Source organism: Podarcis liolepis, assembly GCF_965112155.1.
Source record: "Podarcis liolepis genome assembly, chromosome: 12".
Taxonomy (NCBI): Eukaryota; Metazoa; Chordata; class Lepidosauria; order Squamata; family Lacertidae; genus Podarcis; species Podarcis liolepis.
Window position 1 is genome coordinate 607,468 of NC_139563.1, and position 19,585 is coordinate 627,052.

The 19,585-nt window shown below is 53.9% G+C and overlaps 1 protein-coding gene across 1 annotated transcript; it reads left to right on the forward strand.

Moving 5' to 3' along the window:
* The first annotated feature begins 225 nt into the window (after positions 1-225).
* On the forward strand, positions 226-19,529 carry LOC310689264 (uncharacterized protein). Its single transcript, XM_083466722.1, has 17 exons — positions 226-329; positions 4,329-4,435; positions 4,625-4,782; positions 4,892-5,013; positions 5,111-5,242; positions 6,273-6,795; positions 8,521-8,622; positions 9,176-9,254; positions 9,375-9,583; positions 11,420-11,662; positions 11,847-11,945; positions 14,010-14,203; positions 14,619-14,793; positions 15,849-16,008; positions 16,948-17,101; positions 17,307-17,418; positions 18,776-19,529. Exons 1-17 carry the CDS (start codon positions 318-320, stop codon positions 18,955-18,957), a joined length of 2,763 nt encoding a protein of 920 aa, XP_083322848.1. The 5' UTR covers positions 226-317; the 3' UTR covers positions 18,958-19,529.
* The last annotated feature ends 56 nt before the right edge of the window (positions 19,530-19,585 follow it).

The window sequence follows — 19,585 nt, forward strand, 5'->3', positions numbered from 1 at the left end:
ATTCTGGCGTGCATGGGGAGGGAGGCGCTGGCTCCTCCCCTGCCCCCACTAGGCATGCTGGCCCTCTCTCTCTCCCCCCATAAGAGGCCCTGGGGGGCGCAGGGGAGCCGGAAGTGTCGGGCGCCCGTCCGGGGATCCCCTCTTTGCTCCCTCCAGCCCCGGGGGCGGGGCCGGGGAGGAGGGGGCGGAGCCTGGCGCCCTTTGACCTCCCGCGGCTCCGCCAATCGCCAGGCTTCGAGTCGCCGCCGCCGCCGCCGCTTCCGCCTGGGCGCCCGGGAGGGGGAGGGGCGGCTCCTGCGAGAGAGACCCCCCGAGAGATGGAGCCCCCGGTGAGGAGGGGGGGAGGGAAGGGGAGACACGCCTCGGGGGGACTGGGGGGGCAGGAGGGAAGGCAGCCCGGGGGGGGGGGAGAAGGACCCCCCCAGGAGACTCCACGGAGGGGCTGGGGGGGTCAAGCCCCCCTGCCTTTGGGGCCGGACCTGCCGAGCCAGAGCTGGGTAGATGGGCAGGGTATAAATACTATGTATTATTATTATTAGTGTTACTACTATGCTCCTGGGGTGGGGGGAGCCCCCAGGGGTCGGGGGCACCTTCGCCGTCCTCAGAGACCCCCCCCCCGGCCCTGCCAGGGAGCGGTTTCTCCGGGAGACCGGGGGGGGGGTAGGGAGGGAAGGCAGCCCCTAGGGGGGAGAAGGACCCCCCAGGAGACATCATGGGGGGCATTGCTGGGGGGGGGTCAAGCCCCCCTGCCCGCAAGGGTCCCCTGCCTCTGGCCGGACCTGCCGAGCCGTAGCCAGGTAGATGGGCAGGGTATAAATATATTACGATTATTATTATTATGCACCTGGCAGAACCGTCCAGATTGCGCCCCCCCCCCCCAGCCAAGACAAGTGAGCTCTTCTTTCCACCTCTCCTCCCACCCCCACCCCATGCAAGTCATCCTCTGATTAAAACCTCTTCTCATGAGGCAATAACCCATCTTTATATATTTATAGACCTATTTATAGACATTTTTAAGGGGATTTTGCACGCACCCCATTCGCCTGCACCCCTGGTGGGGGCTCACCCTCCCTAACTGCGGCCCTGTGGCAGGGCCAGATTTAGTATAAGCTGTTTACTATAGCTTAGGGCCCCACTCTCTTGGAGCCCCCCCCCCCATTTCATTATTAATATACTTCTTCATTGTATTTCAGTTCAACAATTACTTTGATAAAAGACATATTTTGTGATGTGCAAATGACTTTAGATGCCTATTAGGTCCATAAGTAACTGTATAGCACATGGGTAGGCAAACTAAGCTCCGGGGTCCAGATCCGGCCCACAGACGGTCCGGGAATCAGCGTGTTTTTACATGAGCAGAATGTGTGCTTTTATTGAAAATGCATCTCTGGGTTATTTGTGGGGCAGAGGAATGTGTTCATTTTTCCCCAAAGTATAGTCCAGCCCCCCACAAGGTCTGAGGAACACTGGACCGGCCCCCTGCTGAAAAAGGTTGCTGACCCCTGATATAGCATCTATTCAACACACACAAAACAGCTACAATTTGTTGTGGACAAAGGACAGCTGGACATAGAAAGGGCCCCATTCAGGAGCTCCTGAGGGCCACATCAACTCTCAATCTGGCCCTGCCTTGTGCCAGGCTGCCTCTGACATCTCTCCTGCCCAAAGGAATCCAGATCCGCCCCCCCCCCCCGCCCTCCGGGGCTCCCTCTGGCCCCGGGGCTTCTGGAGAGCAGGGGGCAGGATCTGTTTCCCAGACTGGGGAGCGCAGAGCGGGGCCCCGGGACCACCCCTTGCCCTCCCCCATGGGTGGCTCCGTCAGTTTGTATTTCTTGGTGCAGAAAGGGTTGATCTGATGTGTAGAGATCTTTCCTATTCTACTTACCGTACTTTTCCGTGTATAAGACTAGGTTATTTTACTTTTTAAAAAGGTTAAAAGTCTCGGGGCATCTTATACACGGATAGTGCATGGGCCCATTTTCTAAATGCGGGGACCCCAAAAGTAGGGGGCATCTTATACATGGGGGCAGCTTAGGGAAGCTTTGAATGTTTGATGCATTACAGTGCTATCTTGGGTTAAGAACTTACTGTACAGTGGTACCTCGGGTTACAGACGCTTCAGGTTACAGACTCCGCTAACCCAGAAATATTACCTCGGGTTAAGAACTTTGCTTCAGGATGAGAACAGAAATTGTGCTCCGGCGGCGCGGCAGCAGCAGGAGGCCCCATTAGCTAAAGTGCTGCTTCAGGTTAAAAACAGTTTCAGGTTAAGAACGCACCTCCGGAACGAATTAAGTACTTAACCCGAGGTACCACTGTACTGTATTTTAATATTTTGTTGGAAGCCGCCCAGAGTGGCTGGGGAATAAATAATAATAATAATAATTAATTATACACAGAAAAATATTGTAATTCCAGAGGGTGCTGGAAGCTTCTCTGTTTGAAAGCAGCAGGCAGAAGGTGCCTCATGTTCAGGGTTATTCCTTCTGCCTGAAACTGCTTCTCTTATCTCTTCTGTCAAGGTCCTGCTATTATTGTCAGGCCCCGGGAGGAGCTCTCACTTTCTCTTTCTTTGTTCTGATCTTCTGTGCAGAGGATGCTTAGTATTAAGGTTTAGTCTTATTATAAGTTTATAAGTTCTTGTAAGTTAGTTTAAGTGAAGTCTGCTGCAGCTGGACTTCTTATGGACTGTGCCAATCCTGAATATATTGGATTTGTGACCAAGATGCTCATTTGCCTTCAGTAGCAGTGAAGCTCTGATGGATGAAAGAAACGTTAGTTGTCTCTGGTCTGTTTTTGGGAACTCTGCTACATGTTTAATTTCTTTCCTCCCCAGAAGAAGCTGGGGCGACAGGGTCTCCTCCTCTTTTAAAGACCCCTCCCCACGTGGCCCCCACCCCTTCTTCCTGTGGGTGGGAGTTCCACCATTTAACTCATGAAGAAGAAGCCCTTTCTCTTCTCTGCCCTGAATCGCCCAACTCTCAACGTTGTGGGATGCCCACAAAGAGAGAGGGGGGGGGAAGAAAAAACACTTTTCTCTATCCACCTTCTCCATGCCGTGCTTCATTTTATCAATTTTATCTTCCTTTGTGAGTTGTGCAAACAGCTACTCTGAATACTGCTTTCTTACAGGGTGGGGGGGCAGTAGGGATGGATTTATGGGACTCCCCTGAATTAAGGCTTTCAGGGGCCCAAGGCATTTGGCTCTTCCTATATTATTATCATTTTGTTTTATAATGTATATAAAACAGAGATAACAAAGTTGCACAGAACTTAAATAACAATATCGCAAGTACAGAGTGTTGACTGTATCAGATCAACAACAAAAATTCCAGGTTTTTTCAGGCTTGAAAATGATGGTTCCGTCGTCTATGTCCTGAAAGAGTCCCAAATCGTATAAAAAGTGTTGGAAGGTTCCAGGCCTTGTTGAAATCTCAAATTACGTGTGTGTCTCCATGATAGAAAGCTCTCTTCCAGAGTGAGTGGAGCCAGGCATCCAGTGTGAGACTTGGGGCTGTTTGAGTCGAGTTACTCTGTAATCTCAATTTTGGATAGTTTTCTAAGCAACATTTATCAATTCTGTCAAAATCGAACCTCAGGAGGGGAGAGAGTTGCTCTTGCGCCAGGACCCTGCTGGCCGGCCCCCAAGAGAAGAGGAGGCTGAGCTGGAGGGAAAGTCCTCTTTCCCCCCCGTGTTCCTCTGACACCTCTCTCTCTTTTAATACATTTTTATTATTTTTTTAACATATTCATTCTAACATTCATACAACATAACTTCTCATCCTATACAATATTTTTGGACTTCCATCAACACCTCTGATGATTTTCCATTATTTATCACATATTATGTATTTCTTAATTCCATATTACCTTTAATATCCTTAACTAATAATTCTCCTCATTGTCTTTTTTGCAATATTTCAAATAGCTCACCTTGCAAAACTTCTTGCAAACCTACTAGCGTAATCTGTTCATCACGATTTTCAAATAGTCCGTAAATTTACGCCAGTCTTCTGAGAATCTCTGGTCCCGCAGGTTTCGAATCCTTCCTGTTTGTTTATCTAATTCTGCATAGTCCATCAATTTCATCCTCCATTCTCCTTTCGTCGGTAGTTCTTCTTGCTTCCATTTTTATACCAATAATATTCTTGCTGCCTTCATTGCATATAAAAACAACTTACAATCCTTTCTGTTTATATCATCTCCTACAACGCCAAGTAAAAATGCTTCTGGTTTCTTCATAAATGTATATTTCAACATCTTTGTCCATCTCGTTATATATCATTTCCCAGAAGGTTTTCATCCTCTGACCTCTCTCTGCCCCACAGACTTTGGGGGACCTGCTCCTCACCCTTTATGAGATGGGCTTCACCGAGCGGCAGGTGCGCAATGCCCTCCGCGCCGGCTGCCTCAGCGCCCCGGAGGCTGCCAATTGGTGAGTGGCTAGATGACCTTGGGGGTCCCCTCCAGCCCCCTCCCCTGCCCTGGGGGGAGACAGTTCTGCCGGCTGCGCTCCCGGCGGTGCTGCACCCTCTCCCTTGACCAGTCCTGAACTCCCTGGCAGCACAGGCGCTGGAGCTTCTCCTGCTTGACGGCCTCGTCGTCTCCTCCTCTCTTTCCCCAGGTTGCTGCAGGAGAGGGCGGAAGAGCTGCCGCCCCCCCAGAGCAAGCCTCCCAGAGCGCTGAAGGGCTGCAGGGCGATGGACGCCTTCAACCCCCCCAGGGAGGTCCAGGAGGCTTCTTCGGAGCCAGCGGCTGCCAGCCTGGGCTGCCCAACCTCAGGTGCAGAAGGGGCTCCCTGTCCGCAGCCTCTCCCCCCGCAGGGGAGGCCCAGGGAGGCACGTCCCCTTTGGGGTGGGCTTCCCAGCATGCTCTTTGCTCTTCCCCCCAGGTGCCAGGGCAGAGGTGGCCGCCAAGGACCCCCCCAGGAGAGCGGGCAGCCAGGCTTTTGCTGAGCAGCAGCGGGAGCAGCTGGCGGAGGAGCTGAGGGCCGAGAGGAGGACCAAGCGGCGGGTGAGACAGCTTTCCGGGGGGGGGGGTGCCCCAAGGTGGAGGGTCCTCATTGCGGGTGTTTCTGGGGAGGAACCTGCCCTTGCTTCCTTCCTCCCAGGAGCACGAGTTGGCCCTGCAGAGAATCGCAGATGACCGGCGTCGCATCCAGGGCAAGACCCAGCTGGTGCAGGAGGCCCCCCCTTCGGAGAAGAGAGTGCAGCCCCCCAGCGACGGGCAGTGCCTGCTTAGGGTGAGAGGAGGAGCAGCAGCCCCAGGCTCCCTCAGGGGCCATTCCCCACCCCGGGGGCCAGGAGGGAAGAGAGGAGGGAATTACAAGTCTTGGGTGGGGGGCTTGAGTCAAGGAGGGAGGGTTGTAGCGCTACCAAAACAAGGAAGGATTGGACTCTGATTAATAGAATACACATGAGGCTTGACCAGCAAGACTCTGGGAGGGCTGCGTATAGTAATTCCTCTCCCCCCCCCCTCGGCCCAGGTCGTTTTATTCACAAAAGAACTTTTTACACATTGTTCGTAAGAACCATTCAGACTCCCTCTGAGCAGTTCAAAAACCCCACATGGGACAAAGTCAGATCAGAAGAAATTATTTTAACTACAAAGAAACTATTTCCTACTTGAGCATGCACAGTAGTCCAGAGAATATAAAATAGGAATAAAAGGAGGAAGGCGTTCAGCAAAACCCCGGAGGTCATAAACAGGAATAAACAGGAGAGACAGGATGGTGGTATATACCATCTCCTTGTGAACTCTCTTCCTGGCCCTTAAGATCTATCTAAAGATGAAACTATGTCAAAGTAACCTACTATCTTTATGTACTGAGGATGCCTGGTGAAGCAACTGGCCTGTGTATAGAATGCTTCTATGTGCCTGTCAGGCGTAGAGAAAGAAAATGGCAGAGGTGGAGAGGCTTGTGGGATTCGATCAGAAACCATTGTCAATTAATCAAACCCAGTCAACGCAATGGCTTGCTCCATATTTCATAATTCCTCAACGCAATCCCACCTGACCCCCACACTCTGGATATTTGCACCCCTACAGAGGGTGTCTGCCTGTTTGCCGGGGTTGGGCTAGATGAGCCTTAGGGGTCCCTTCCAACTCTACAGTTCTGTGATTCTTGGCTGGGCGGGGGGAGGTCATTTTGGCCTGAGGAGTGTAAGGGCCGGGCCGGATCCCAGGCCAGCCAAATGCCCCTTAGGGGATGCCTTCACGCAATGCCCCGCAGTGGGAGACCCAGCCCATGGCTGCCCCTCTTCTCCCCACAGATCCGCCTCCCCTCGGGGGACTCCGTGCGCCAGAGCTTCCCGTCCGCCTCCCCCCTGGAGGCCGTCCGCCTGCGCCTCCTGGAGCTCCACCCGCAGCTGCCGCCCGCCTTCTCCCTCCTGCAGGGCTTCCCCAAGCGCCACTTTGGGCCGGCCGACCTGCCCCGCTCCCTGGGGGACCTGGGCCTGGCCCCCAGCGCCACCCTCTGCGTGGTGGGGCCCCCGGCACCCCAGGCCCCGGCCTCCAAGGGGGTGGCGGGGCCTGAGTCCCCACCGCAGACCCCACACGAGGAGGAGGAGGAGGAGGAAGGAGAAGAGGAGGAGGAAGACGAGGAGGAAGAAGAGGAGGAGGAGGAGGAGGGGATGGCAGGGCCTGGTCTCCCGACCCCAGAGGGGAGAGGCCTCTTCGCTCAGGGCGCCCACCTGCCTTCCGTCCTCCGCTCTCCGGCGCAGAGGGTGACTCCGGGGGACTTTGCGGGGCTGCACGGCCACGGGGAGCTGGCCTTCCCTGAGCCCCACCGCTGGGGTAAGTATTCAGGAAGGGGCCTTTTGCTGTAATAACAACAACAACAACAACAATAATAATAATTTATTGTTTGTACCCCGCCCATCTGGCTGGGTCTCCCTAGCCACTCTGGGCGGCTTCCAACAAAGATTAAAAATACATTAAAATGTCACACATTAAGAACTTCCCTGAACAGGGCTGCCTTCAGATGTTTTCTAAATGTCAGGTAGTTGTTTATCTCTTTGACCTCTGATGGGAGGGCGTTCCACAGGGCAGGCACCACTACCCCTGGATGCCTCCAAGCTGCTCTGCTTTTCATCCACCCACTGAGCGGCGCTACCCTGGGTGTCAGCCAGGGAGCCCCTGTCCCCTGCCCTCCCTGGGGACGCCCTGGGGGGCTGCACCTGCCAAGCAGGGGCTCCGTCACTCAGCCCCAGCCCTTGTCCCCCTAGGAATGAACGTTGTTCTAGTCCAGGTCAGGGGGCATGTCAGAAGATGAGTCCGTCAGGCTCAATACTGGCTGCACTGGCAGGCAGCAGAGGCTCTCTTCAGGCAGGGGGCCTCTCCCAGCAGGGGGTTGGACCCGGCACCTTCTGCCTGCCAGGCAGGGCTCTGTTGCTGAGCCGCAGCCTTGTCCCTGAAAGCAGAGCAAGCTGACAGTCCTTTACAAGAGGAGCAGAGATGCTCTGGGCTCCTTGGGTTCAGTGCTTCCTGCACAGACTGGCAGCAGAGACTCTCCAGGGGTCTTCCAGCCCTGCCTGGAGAGGCTGCCAGCGGGGAATTGAACCCGGCACCTTCTGCATGCCAGGCAGGTCTCTGCCCCCCGAGCGATGTGTATTTGGGGCTCCTCCCTGGAGCTCCCCCCACCCGATCCCCAGTTCCATCGGGGGGGGAGCACGTCTGTGGGCAGAGGATGTGGCTGCCCCCCACCCCCGGTGTTCCTCCCTTCTCTGCAGCTGCCTTGGGCTCCTATCAGGGTGGATTGGATTGGATTTAAATCACTAGTCAGTATTACACTTGATTTCAATCATTTCTTTACAGAAAAACTCATTCTTGCTGTTACAATCTTAATATTTGCAACCAGATGAAGGTTTCGTTTTTCAAATAATAAATTTTCAGAATAGTTTTTACAGTTATATCAAAAATTGCTGATTTGGTTATACTATTAGAAATACATAGAAATTATTGTGAGGTTTAATATGTTAACTGTTTAATTTTGGACAACTTTTCTGCTGTGCTTTATTGGAAGGAGAAAAATAAACATTTCCTTAATAACAATAACTTAAATGGAAAATTTATCTTTAGAAAGATACAGCATTTTATTTCAAAAATCCAATTTAAATTTTTAAAATCTGATTTAAATTTTAAAAAATCAATTTTTTTGTTGTTAAAGCATTGATTTTTCATCCACCCTGGCTCCTATTAATTCCCTGCAGACACACCTCTTGGGGTGGGCGGGCAATAAGCCGCTTCCCAGGCCAGGTCAGAGCTGCCTTTGACTCCTTGCCAGGCCTGTGCCAGGGGGTGTAGCGGATAGAGTGTTGGGCAGGGATCTGGGTTCGAATCCCCACTCAGCCATAGTGTTGGCTGGGTGACCCTGGGGGCCGCTCCCTGCCTGTCAGCCTAGCCTGCCTTGCAGGGGTGTCGTTGTGGGGTTTAACTGAAGAGGAGGAGAACAACAACAACTGGATGTGCCCCCTCAAGCAGAAACGTCCGAAACAAGATGCTCTCTCTGTCCCCCCACAGGGAGGGGCCACAGGATGGACGTGGAGGAGCCCATGGAGCAGGAGTCCTCGGAGACCCTGAGGGAAGGAGAGGCTTCCGGGGGCCGGGGGCCGCCTCTGCCAGGTCAGCACCCGAGGCAGGAAGGTGGGAGGCCAGCGCCAGGAGGGAGGAGGCTCCAAGATCTGGCCTGCCTGAGTCACTGTAGAATTGGGAGGGACCCCTGAAGGTCATCCAGCCCAACCCGCTGCAAGGCAGGAATCTCATGGTGGAGCCTCTGCTTGGAAACCTCCAAGGAAGGAGAGGCAGCAGCACGGCCTCCCCTCCTGTCCCCAAGTACGGCCAAGCAGAGGATAAATTTAAATATACTTTGTTAAAATGGGGGGAGTGTGAATTGGGGGGGCCTCGAGACGCTTCCTTGGGTATCAGCACTGCAAACCTGGCTGGTGGGGAACAGGGTGGGGTGGGGGCGAGGAAGCCAAGATGAGGGGGGGTCCCCTGATTTGTGGGGGAAGTGGGTCTACTCTTGAGGAGGGAGATCCCTCGCTGAAGGTTTGGGAGGAACTTCTGGAGAGCAGAAAGAAGGGCAGGGCAAAGGCCAGAAAGGGGGGGGGGTTGGGTGGGGGCGAAGAAAGAACCTTGATCCTAAGCTGGGGGGGGGTCTTCTTTCTGTTTGAAGGCTCCTTGTCCTTTGGGGAACGCGCTCAGGGCCTCCCGGGGTCTCGGCACCAGTGGCCGGCGGAGGGCAACCTGCTGAGGTAGGGGCTATGTGGGGACGCTTGTTTTGTAGGGGGCGGGGGAAGGCCGGGGGGCGGGAAGCAAAGCGAATGAGGGTGCCTGGGTGTCTTCATCATCACCTGTCTCTTTCTGCCCCCCAGGACGGCTGATGGGAGCCGAGCCGAAGCGCCCGCCCTCCCCCTGGCTGTAGCCCAGGCGGCCGAGTTGCGCCTGCAGCGGGTGAATGCGCGGGGCCCCGAAGGCGAGGAGAAGGCCTCTCTGGCCGCCACGTCCCCCCCAGGCCGCACGGCCCCCGCAGTGCCCCCGCTCTTCCAGCTGTCGCTGCGAGGGGCCACAGCCCTCCTCACAGGTAGAGGCTTCTCACTGCAGCTCCATCCTTCCTGCTGCTGCTGCTTAATATCATTTCTTCTTACAGTATTTTCCCCTCCATAAGACGCACCTAGTTTTTAGAGGAGGGAAAAAAATATTCTGAACGAAACAGTGAATGTATGATTTTTGTGGTTCATGCTGTCGCCACAGACATGATATGTGATTTGACGGTGAGTTTGGGGTAGCCCAATGCAAAAATCCTGAGAATCCATGTGGATCCGTGCTTTGTAACCACGTTTTTGCGCCATTGCAGCCCCACAAAACAGTGGATGCATGATTTTTGGGTGCAAGCTGTAGCCATGGGCATGCTATGTGATCTGATGGTGAATTTGGGGTGATCCAATGCAAAAATCCTGAGGATCCATGGGCTTTTACTGGAGAGAGCAGGGCACATGCCTGTGTCTTCAAAGGCAAGGGATGAGGAAGAGGAGGAGGGAAAGTTCTGGGAAACTTCATCTGCTTAAAGTATCTTCCCTGGCTTCCCATCTCCTCCCAGAGCCCTCATAATGGTTTACAAAACCCTAAAGAACTTGGGTCTGGGGCACCTCAGGGACCCCCTGAACCCTTAGAATATGGCAGCTGCATCACAGAGATCGTTGGTCCTTCTCTGAGGTCCATTGGACAACAACGAGAAACCAAGCCGTTAGTATCATCCGCCCAGTCCTGTGGAACTCTCTGCCACTGGGCACCTGTGCCAACTTTTTAAACACCTGCTGAAAACGTTTCAGTTAAGAAGACCTCCTTCCACAATAGTTAGTGGAGGCTTGCTTTTAGCTCTCTGGCTTTTCATGTTTTATTATGCTCTTAGTCTGTGATTTTGTTGTTCTGTAGTTCTAAACCGCTCTGATATATATCCAGGACTCAGCAGGATAAAAATATTTTTATAAATAGGCCAACCAGCTCAAAGCGCTGAGGCTGGTCAAGGGGAGCCGATGACCCTTTGCTTCAGCCGCTGTTTCTGGACACAGTTCAAAGGGCCTCGAAAGCCCTCTCTGGCAGGGGTGGCAAGGTTTACCAGCCGTGGGCTGGATCACTCCCACGGAGATCGTCTGTGGGCCGGACTGGCGCAGTGCGACGCCAGAAATCGCGTCTGCATGTGTCCGTGGTGCCGGAAATTGTTTCTGTGTATGCCCAGATGCTGAAAATTGTTCCTGTGCAAAAGCAATTTCTGGCTTCTAGACATGCACAGATGTGATTTCCGGTATCTGCAGCTGCGCAGACGCGATTTGTGGTGCCGCTTGGCGAGTCCCCATGCCGTGCTGCGCCAGTTTAGCGCTGCGCAGGGGGGACTCGCTAAGTGGGTGGCTCAGTTCGGGGGCGACTCGAGGGCCAGTAAAGCGGTCTTCGTGGGCCGCATCCGGCCCATGGGCTGCACGTTGCTGACCCCTGCTCTATGGCTTCTGTCTAGGCTATCTGGAAGACCACCTTCCCCAGAAGAACCCCTTGGCTTTCTGGGCCCTCCCAAGTCCCTTGCTGGGGGAAGCAGGAGGGGCCTTTCTGGTGGGGGCTGCTCCTAGGCAACTTTGGAACTCCCTGCCTGGAGAAGCCTCCCTCCTCGCTGTCCTCCTTTTCCTGACTTTTTTCAAAAAGGAAAATGGCTTTCCAATGGTTCTGAGCTGTTTTTACTCTCTGCCCTTTAATAGATTTCCTCTTTTAGCTTGCTTAGAGTTCAGTTACTTTCTGGCGATGATCTCTTTTGGCTTCTCCTGTGGTGTGGTTTTCCTTTGGGTGAGCTGCCTGGGCTCCCCGCTCAGGGGGGAAGGCGGGATCCGAACTCTGGACTCCAATGTTTCTGTCGGCTTTGTCCCCCCCGCAGCGCCCAGCAAGCAGTACTGCAGCAGCCTGGCCTCGGTGACGCCGGTGCTGGCGGAGCACCTCCTGGGGCACCTGGTGCAGGAGGGCCTCCTCAGCCCCCGCAGCCTCAAGCTCTTCTTCGGCTGCCCCCTCCAGAAGCTGCGCCTCGACTGCTACCCCTACGCCACCAACCAGCTCCTGGGCCAGCTGAGGGCCTTTCCCAGCCTCCGCCACCTCAGCCTCCTCGCCTGCTCCGTCATCACCGGTGAGCGGGGCGGGAGCGGGATGGGCAGAGGGGCCCCCAGAGGTCATCCAGCCCAGCCCCTGCAAGGCAGGATCTCAGCTAATGAAGCATAGAATTGTGAGAGCTTAGCTGTGGGAGGCGGGCGGGTTCTGTGCTCTCACCCCCCTGAGCTGACCCTCTTCCCCCATTTCTCCCCCCCCCCCAGACCAGGGCGTCTCTGTGGTCCAGCACCTTCCCCGCCTGCAGCACCTCAACCTCTCGGCCTGCGTGAAGCTCACCGACAACTGCCTGCAGTTTCTGAAGGGTACGTCGCGGACACACACACACACCCCCGTCCTGCTCTTTTGGCTACTTCCTCTCCTCCTGCAGGATCAGGCCCCATGGCCCACCTAGTCCAGCCTCCTCTCCCCTCCCCCTCCCCCACCCCGCAGCCCCCAGCAATGGGGATTCAGAAGCATCGTGGCCTCTGACTGCGGGGGCAGAGCCCGGGGCTTCTCCAGGAATTTATGTTCTGTTAAAGAAATAATATTCTGTATTAGTTTTCAATTACAGTCCAATAATAACCTCATTATAACAATGCCAAATTACAATGCAATTACTAATACCAATCATTCAGGTACCAAGTTATATAATTTAGGTGCCCCGCCCCCATGTGCTAGAATCGATGGTTTGGTGATTGACTTTATTTCTGCGTTCCAAAACCATAGTAATTTCAATTACACTCCATTCTAGATAACAATCCTTGCAATATTAACAACTTCCCTTCGTATTGACACATTAAATGATGTATAAACTTACAAGTGAGGCACTCAAACTATATTCTTATTCTTCCTGTGTGTGGCAGTTATTCTTTCTGTGATATTTCTTCCTGTCCTGTTACGTCTGTATTTTCCCAGTTGTTGCTCTTCTCCATCATGCTTTGGGCAGAGCTTCAGAAATTCTCCATCGCTCTGTCCTAGGCTCCATTGTTTTGCAACTTTCAACAGCAACCTCAAAAATCACTCTGTCCCAATAGCCTTGTAGAGGCTATTTTCCCTCTCTGCCTGGGAAGGAGAGCAGTCCGTCAAACTACAGATGACTCAATGATGAACCTTATCAGTTCCTTGGCAAGTTTGCAGACTCCTTTCATCCTTCCGTCCGACTGAAGATAAATGAGCAGTTATACTCCCAATTAAATTGAATTCCAGCTCCATAGATAATAAAGGATGGGAAGTTTCCATTGTAAACCTTTTGCAAAATAGAGCTCTCCTCCCTTTTCCCTTCTTTTTAACACACACAGTTCCATTTGATGTTATATTCCATACCTTCAATACAGTTTCATCCCTCCTTACCTGTACATATATAATAATCTGAGCTAGCGTTCATCTCCATGAATTTATCTCATCCTCTTCAAATGCCACCCAAATTCCTGGCCATCCCAGCCTCTGGTGGGAGGGAGTTCCACAGTTCAATTCTGCGCTGCGAGAAGGAGGACTTGCTTTTAGCTCTCCCTGTGAAAAAAGGGGCCTCTCACCCTTAGGCATTTATTTTGCGTTTGCATTTATTTATTAAATTTGTATACTGCTCCCTAGACCCATAGATTTCAGGGCGCTTCGCAGCATAAAATTACAATTCTGCTTTATTGACTTGCTGATCACAGAATAAGATTTTGGCTTTAATTGTGACACTTAGCTTATTTTCACTTGTCGCTTTTAAGGCAGTGTTTTATAGAACGTAATTGTTTCACTGATGAATATATGATTTCAGCTGCATTTGTGACGCTCTAGTACGCTCTGTCGAGCCGTTATTATTACTGATTCTTTGCAAGCCGCTGTGGGAATAATTTGAATGAGAAACGACAGAGAAATCTATGTTGCGAAGCGCCCTGAGAACTACAGGGTGTAGGACGGTATACAAATTTAATACAATCAATTAATCAATAGGACTTTTTTTTAAAAAAAATAATTATTTAGAATATTAAGAATATTACAGTGAGTTAAATAAAAGAAAAGATAAAAAGAATACCTAAAAAAGGCAGGGGAAAGCAACAACACGGCAATAAAATATAATTAAGGTGACAGAACTATAATTCGGTATCATCATAAATATAATTATAAATAAATTATAATATACTGTATATATGTAAACGGTTAAGCTTATTGTTTCCCTCAAGTATACATCAATTCATGGGTCACTGTGTTTTTCATAAATACGTTCCAAATATCGTTAATTTTGTCCATATGGTAATCATTGAAAGCAATCTGTTTGTTACTCTGGTCCGTGTCGCTGGGTTTTCTGTGCCCGGCAAAAAGGTTGGCCTGGATGCCTTGGAAGAACGATGGAGAAATGAATGGGCGTGTGATGGGTCTGTCCCCCGCTCTCCCCGCAGGGCTCTCCCAGCTGTCCCACCTGGCGCTGGACCAGACGCACGTGACGGATCGGGGCCTGGGCGAGTTCCTGCTCTCGGCGCCCCCCTCCCTCACCCACCTGAGCCTCAACCAGACAGGCGTCACGGACGGCACCCTCCGCCTGCTGCCCCAGTGCGCCCCCCAGCTCTGCACCCTCAGCATCAAGCAGACGGGCGTAAGTGGCCCCCGCAGCCTGGAGAAAGGCCTCCCGGGGGGGGGGGAGCTTGGGACGGGTGCAGCCGGCTGGCACCTGGGGGTGGTCCTCTCTGGTCCCGTGTGTGATGGGGGGGGCTTTCCCAACCCCCCCCCCCCAGTGTGGTGTAGAGCGTGGGGCCCGGGAGACTGTGAGGCTCTTGGGAAGACCTTGGAAGTCGCCTCAAGCTCCTCGGGGTTTAAGTGCAGTGAAATATTGCCCTTTTAAAATGTGTTTTTTGAGGGGAATTGGGTTGTTCTTTTATTTTTATTCGGCATTTTGTGGTTTTGTGTCTTGATTTGATTCTGTGAGCTGCCCTGAGACCCCTGGGTATAGGATATATATAAATTCAATAAATAATAATAATTCAACGGGCCGCTCTGTGTTGCTTCCGCAGGTGGTGGACATATCTGCCCTGCGGCGCCTGGAGGCTCTGCAGACGCTGCATCTGGATGGGACCCCGGTGAGCGAGGCCTCCCTGAGGGCGCTCTCCTCGCACCCGGCACTCTGCACCCTGACGCTCTCGGGGGTCCAGTCGGTGGACGGCAACACGGCCCTGGAGCTGGTCTCAGGTGCGGGGCAGGGGCTGTGGCCCTCAGGCGTTTGGGAAGGGGCCCCATTGTCTCTCTGCCCGTGGGTGCTGTCCCACCCGGGGAAGGGCGGCCTGAGAAGGTTTGCCAGCAGAGGCTGGAGAGGCGATTCTGGCACCGGGGGGGGCAGGGGGTGGTGTTGCCGTGGGCACACGGAAGACACCCCCTGGCCGACAGTTCCCCCCACAACAGCTTCCTCTGGGCAGCGAGGGCGCATTAGAATCACCGGCTTCTAGACTTGGAAGGGACCCCCAACGGTCATCTAGACCAACCCGGAATGAAATGCAGGACAGGAAGTGAGAGCACAGAACTTCGCTGGCAGCTGAGGCAGGACGTGTGGCTTACTATTAGCATTGGTTTATAACAGGAATTATTACTGTTAATGTTTTGCTCACCCTGAGGTCCCAGGCTGCAACAATTTAAAATGCAGTCAAACCTTGGTTCTGCAACATAATCCGTTCTGGAAGCCTGTTTGGCTTCCGAAATGTTTGACAGCCAAGGCGCGGCTTCCGACTGGTTGCCAGAGCTTCCTGCGCTCAAGCGGAAGCTGCATCCGACGTTCAGCTTCCGAAAACTGGAGGGTTTGATTCCGTGTTTTCGGTGTTTGGCAGCCAAAAGGTTTGGAAACGGAACTGAGGTTTGACTGTGCAAGATTGAAAAAGCATGTGAAGCCACCTTAGGAGTCGTAACCGTGGGTCGGGAGCTGGAAATCTGCCTCTCCAAGCCCAGCCCGTTTGGGGGCTCTGACCCCAAGCTCCCCTGCAGCCCACCTCTAGGGCCCTCGCCTGGGGCGAGCAGCCGTGTCCTCCAGGCGAGCAGACCTGCCGAAAAGGACCCTGTGCCGCAAAGAGAGCCAGGAGCGGCCCCTGGCACCTGCTCAGTTTTGGCTTCCCTGGCCACCTTGTCTGGGAGTCTGTGTTGGAGCGGTGGCCCCCACGTCCCCCAATTTTGGGGGGTTGGGGGACTGCGCTGGGGTTCCCGGCTGGCTTGGAGGCGCTTCCACGTGGCAACCCACCCCTCGGTGGCTCTTTCTTCAGGTCTGCCTGCCCTCACCCAGCTGGCCTTGCCCAGCCGCCACACGGTCACTGACGCTGGCCTGGCCGCCCTCTGCCGCCTGGCCGGGCTCCTGGAGCTGGACCTGACGGACTACAGCCACATCACCGACGAGGGGCTGCAGCACCTGCCCCGGCTGAGCAGGTGAGGAATGGGCGCACGGATCCTGCCCCCCCTCCCAGCAAGGCTGGGCTCTGCACTCCAGCCCCCAATGCCCCCCCCTCATAGCAGGCCTTGCTCCCTGGGCAGCGGTCCAAGCTGTTGGGTTGGGGATAGATACTGGGAGCTGGGAGATTTCTTAGAGATTTCCCTTCCTGCCTCACGTTAGGGAGTTCAGCAGAGGGTATCCTTTTGCAGCTTAAAAAAGGAAGCTTTATTGGCTAGTGTTAGTTGTTAATATTAATAATGATATTATCATTATGATATTGGAAATGGTTTCACTCATTAATATATGATTAAAGCTGCATTTGTGACGCTCTGTTACACTCTGCCGTGTCGTCATTATTCCTGATTCTTCGCAAGCCACTGTGGGAATAATTTGATTGAGAAATGGCAGAGACATTTATGTTGTGAACCGCCCTGAGATCTACGAGGTATAGGACAGTATACAAATAAAATTAAATTAGGTTTTTTTAAAAAAAATATTATTTTATTAAGAGTATTACAGTCAGTTAAATAAGAGAAAAAGAAAAAGAATACCTAATAATAGTTTGTAATTTATTATTTATACCCTGCCCATCTGGCTGGGTTTCCCCAGCCACTCTTGGCAGCTTCCAACAAAATAGTAAAATACAATAGTCCTTCAGATATTAAAAAAACTTCCCCAAACAGGGCTGCCTTCAGAAAATCAGATAGTTGTTTATTTCCTTGACATCTGACGGGAGGGAGCCACCACCGAGAAGGCCCTCTGCCTGGTTCCCTGTAACCTCACTTCTCACAGTAAGGGAACCACCAGAAGGCCCTCAGTGCTGGACCTCAGTGTCCGGGCAGAACGGTCTGGGCTGTGGGGTCCAGAGGCCGTCTTTGGCCACGAGGCTGGGGGGTCCGATGGCCCGACCTGAGGCTCTTCTGCTGTTCTTGCAGGCTGCGCCGCCTGTCTCTCTGCAACACGCTGGCCACGGACCTGGGCCTGCGCCATGTCGAGGGGCTGGCGCTTCTGGAGGAGCTGTGCTTGGACCGCCTCAACGTCTCCAGCGCAGGGGTGGCGCGCTGCATCGTCACTCTGCCCCACCTGCAGGTACGGCCGGGAAGGGAGCTGTGCCAAGGGGGGGCTCAGCCGGTTCTGCCCCTGGGGGAGCAGCAGGCGCTGGGAAAGGGATCCTCCCCTCCTCCAAGCTGCAGAGACACAGAGAGGGAGAGACCTGGGGCGGGGCAGGCATGAGAGCCCCAGGGGCCCTGCCCCCCCCCCCACTTTATCATCTTCCTCCCCCCCCCCCTCCCAGGTGCTGAGTCTTGCCAGCACGCCGGTCGGGGACACAGTAGCCCGCCTGGGCATCTCCCGCTGCAAGCAGCTGCTCAAGGTCAACCTGAGCCGCACCCGCCTGACGGACCGAGGTGAGTCCTGCCCCCCCCCCAAGGCTTTCCTGGCCCTCAGCCCCACCTGGCCGGAAGCGGCATCCAGAGCAGCCGTTTGCACAGCCCTCTAAGAGAGATGAAATGCGGCAACATTCGAAACCGCAACGGCTGATTGCACATTCACTCAGAATCCGATTAAAGCCCTTTAGTTCCATTAATTAATTTGGCAAAGGAGATGAGCTTGATCTGGAGATAGCGGCTCTCCCAAGCCTCCCAGCCGTTGGCATCTCCAGGGCTCCCCCCCCCCCCCGTTCACTTTGGGGGGCGCCGCTCAAGAACAGCTTGGCGGGGGGCTGGCCTGGGGTGCCAGCTGCCGGCACAGAGATGGGAAGCAGAGGACACCCCCCATTCTCTGGGGGGGGGGTGTTGCGGAAAATAGAACCAGAATGATAAGTGTTGGAAAGGGACCCCCAAGGGTCATCCAGCCCAACCCATGGCAATGTCAGCGTCCCTGACAGCTCTGCTGAAAAACCTCCAACGAAGCAGAACCCAGGGCTTTTCAAGCTGCACTGGCTCCCGGTGGAGTACAGAGTCAGATTTAAGGTGCTGCTTTTGACCTTGAAAGCCCTTCACGGCCTAGGACCCTCGTACCTACGGGACCGCCTCTCCCGATATGCCCCCGGAGGACCTTAGCATCCATATATAGCAACACCCTTGTGGTCCCGGGCCCTAAGGAAGTTAGATTAGCTTTAACCAGAGCCAGGGCCTTTTCAACACTGGCCCCAGCCTGGTGGAACGCTCTGCCTCATGAGACCAGGGCCCTGCAGGATCTGATTTCTTTCCGCAGGGCCTGGAAGACAGAGTTGTTCCGCCTGGCCTTTGGCTTGGAGCCAGTTTGATTCCCTCCCTCTCTCTCCCTTTTCCTTTCTCTTTCTGTGATGGAACCCCTGTTTGGGGAGTTCCCTGGCTTTTTTCTGGCCCACGTAGGACCATCTGGATAGTTGGCCTTGGTGAAGATTTGATGTTTTCATCCCCCAAAAAGTTTTTGAGTTTCTGCTGAAATGAGGCGGCATTTAATGTTGTATTTTAATCTTGTTTTTTAAGTTGTATTTCAATGAATTGTTTTTATATTTAGTGTTAGCCGCCATGAGCCTGGTCTTGGCTGGGGAGGGCAGGGTATAAATAATTTATTATTATTGCTGGGTGGGGTGGACTAGATGGCTCTTGGGATCCCTTCCAGCTCTACCGTTCTGTGATTCTATGATTCCAAGGCTCTTTCTGCCCTTCGTCCTCCCTCGAGGGCACAGGCCAGGACAGGGCAGAGAGTTTGCTGCAGGAAGGGCCTGTCCTGCCCATCTCCTGCCCAGCTGCCTTTCCCCCTCTGGTCTCTCCGCAGGGCTCCGCTTCCTGCGCCATGTGCCCCTGGTGCACCTCAACCTGGACGGCTCTGGTGTGACCCCTGAGGGGGTGGCCGCCCTCCTGGCCGCCTGCCCTGCCCTGGGCAGCGTCCGTGCCAGCCACCTGCGCACCTTGCCCTCGGAGGACGTCTCGGACGAAGAAGGAGAAGGACCCGGCTAGGCCAGCAAGGCCTACTCCTCCCTCCCTCTGACCCCTCCCTCAACGCATGGCGCACTTTCTTCTGCCCCCCCCTTCTCTTCCTGCGTCTCTGGGGGTTTGGTGCGGCAGGGATTCCTGCAGGGCTGGACTTTCTGCCTCGGAGTCGCCCACGTCCTCAGCGCCCTCGTCATCACTGCACTAGGTCCGCTGGGAAGCCTCCTCTGCGGACGAGGCTTGTCCTTCACTCGTCTTCCATTCTCCAGCCTGACTTCTTGTTTCCCTCACCTGTAGCTGCACGATGGGCGTTTCTTTCCTTTTTTAAAAGAAGAAGAAGAAATCCATTTCGAAAGCCCAGGCTCTTAATTCCTGGGGGACGCAGAGAAGGCGGAGGGAAGGGGGAGCAGAGGGCCTGGGATGGAGGAGGCCGGGGAGCCCCCATTTCTGAAGATGCCTGATGCATCACCCACCCCCAGCAGAGGCCCAGAGGAGTCCTGGGGGGCAGGGGGTGGGGCCAAATGGGACGCGGAACTCCTGAAAAAACTTCTCTGCAGCTTGTGCCTTAACAATTTCCAATAAAAAAACATTGACGGGTCTCCTGATTGTGTTGCCTCTGAATGGTTGGCTGGCTTGGATCGGGGTGGGGAGCCTC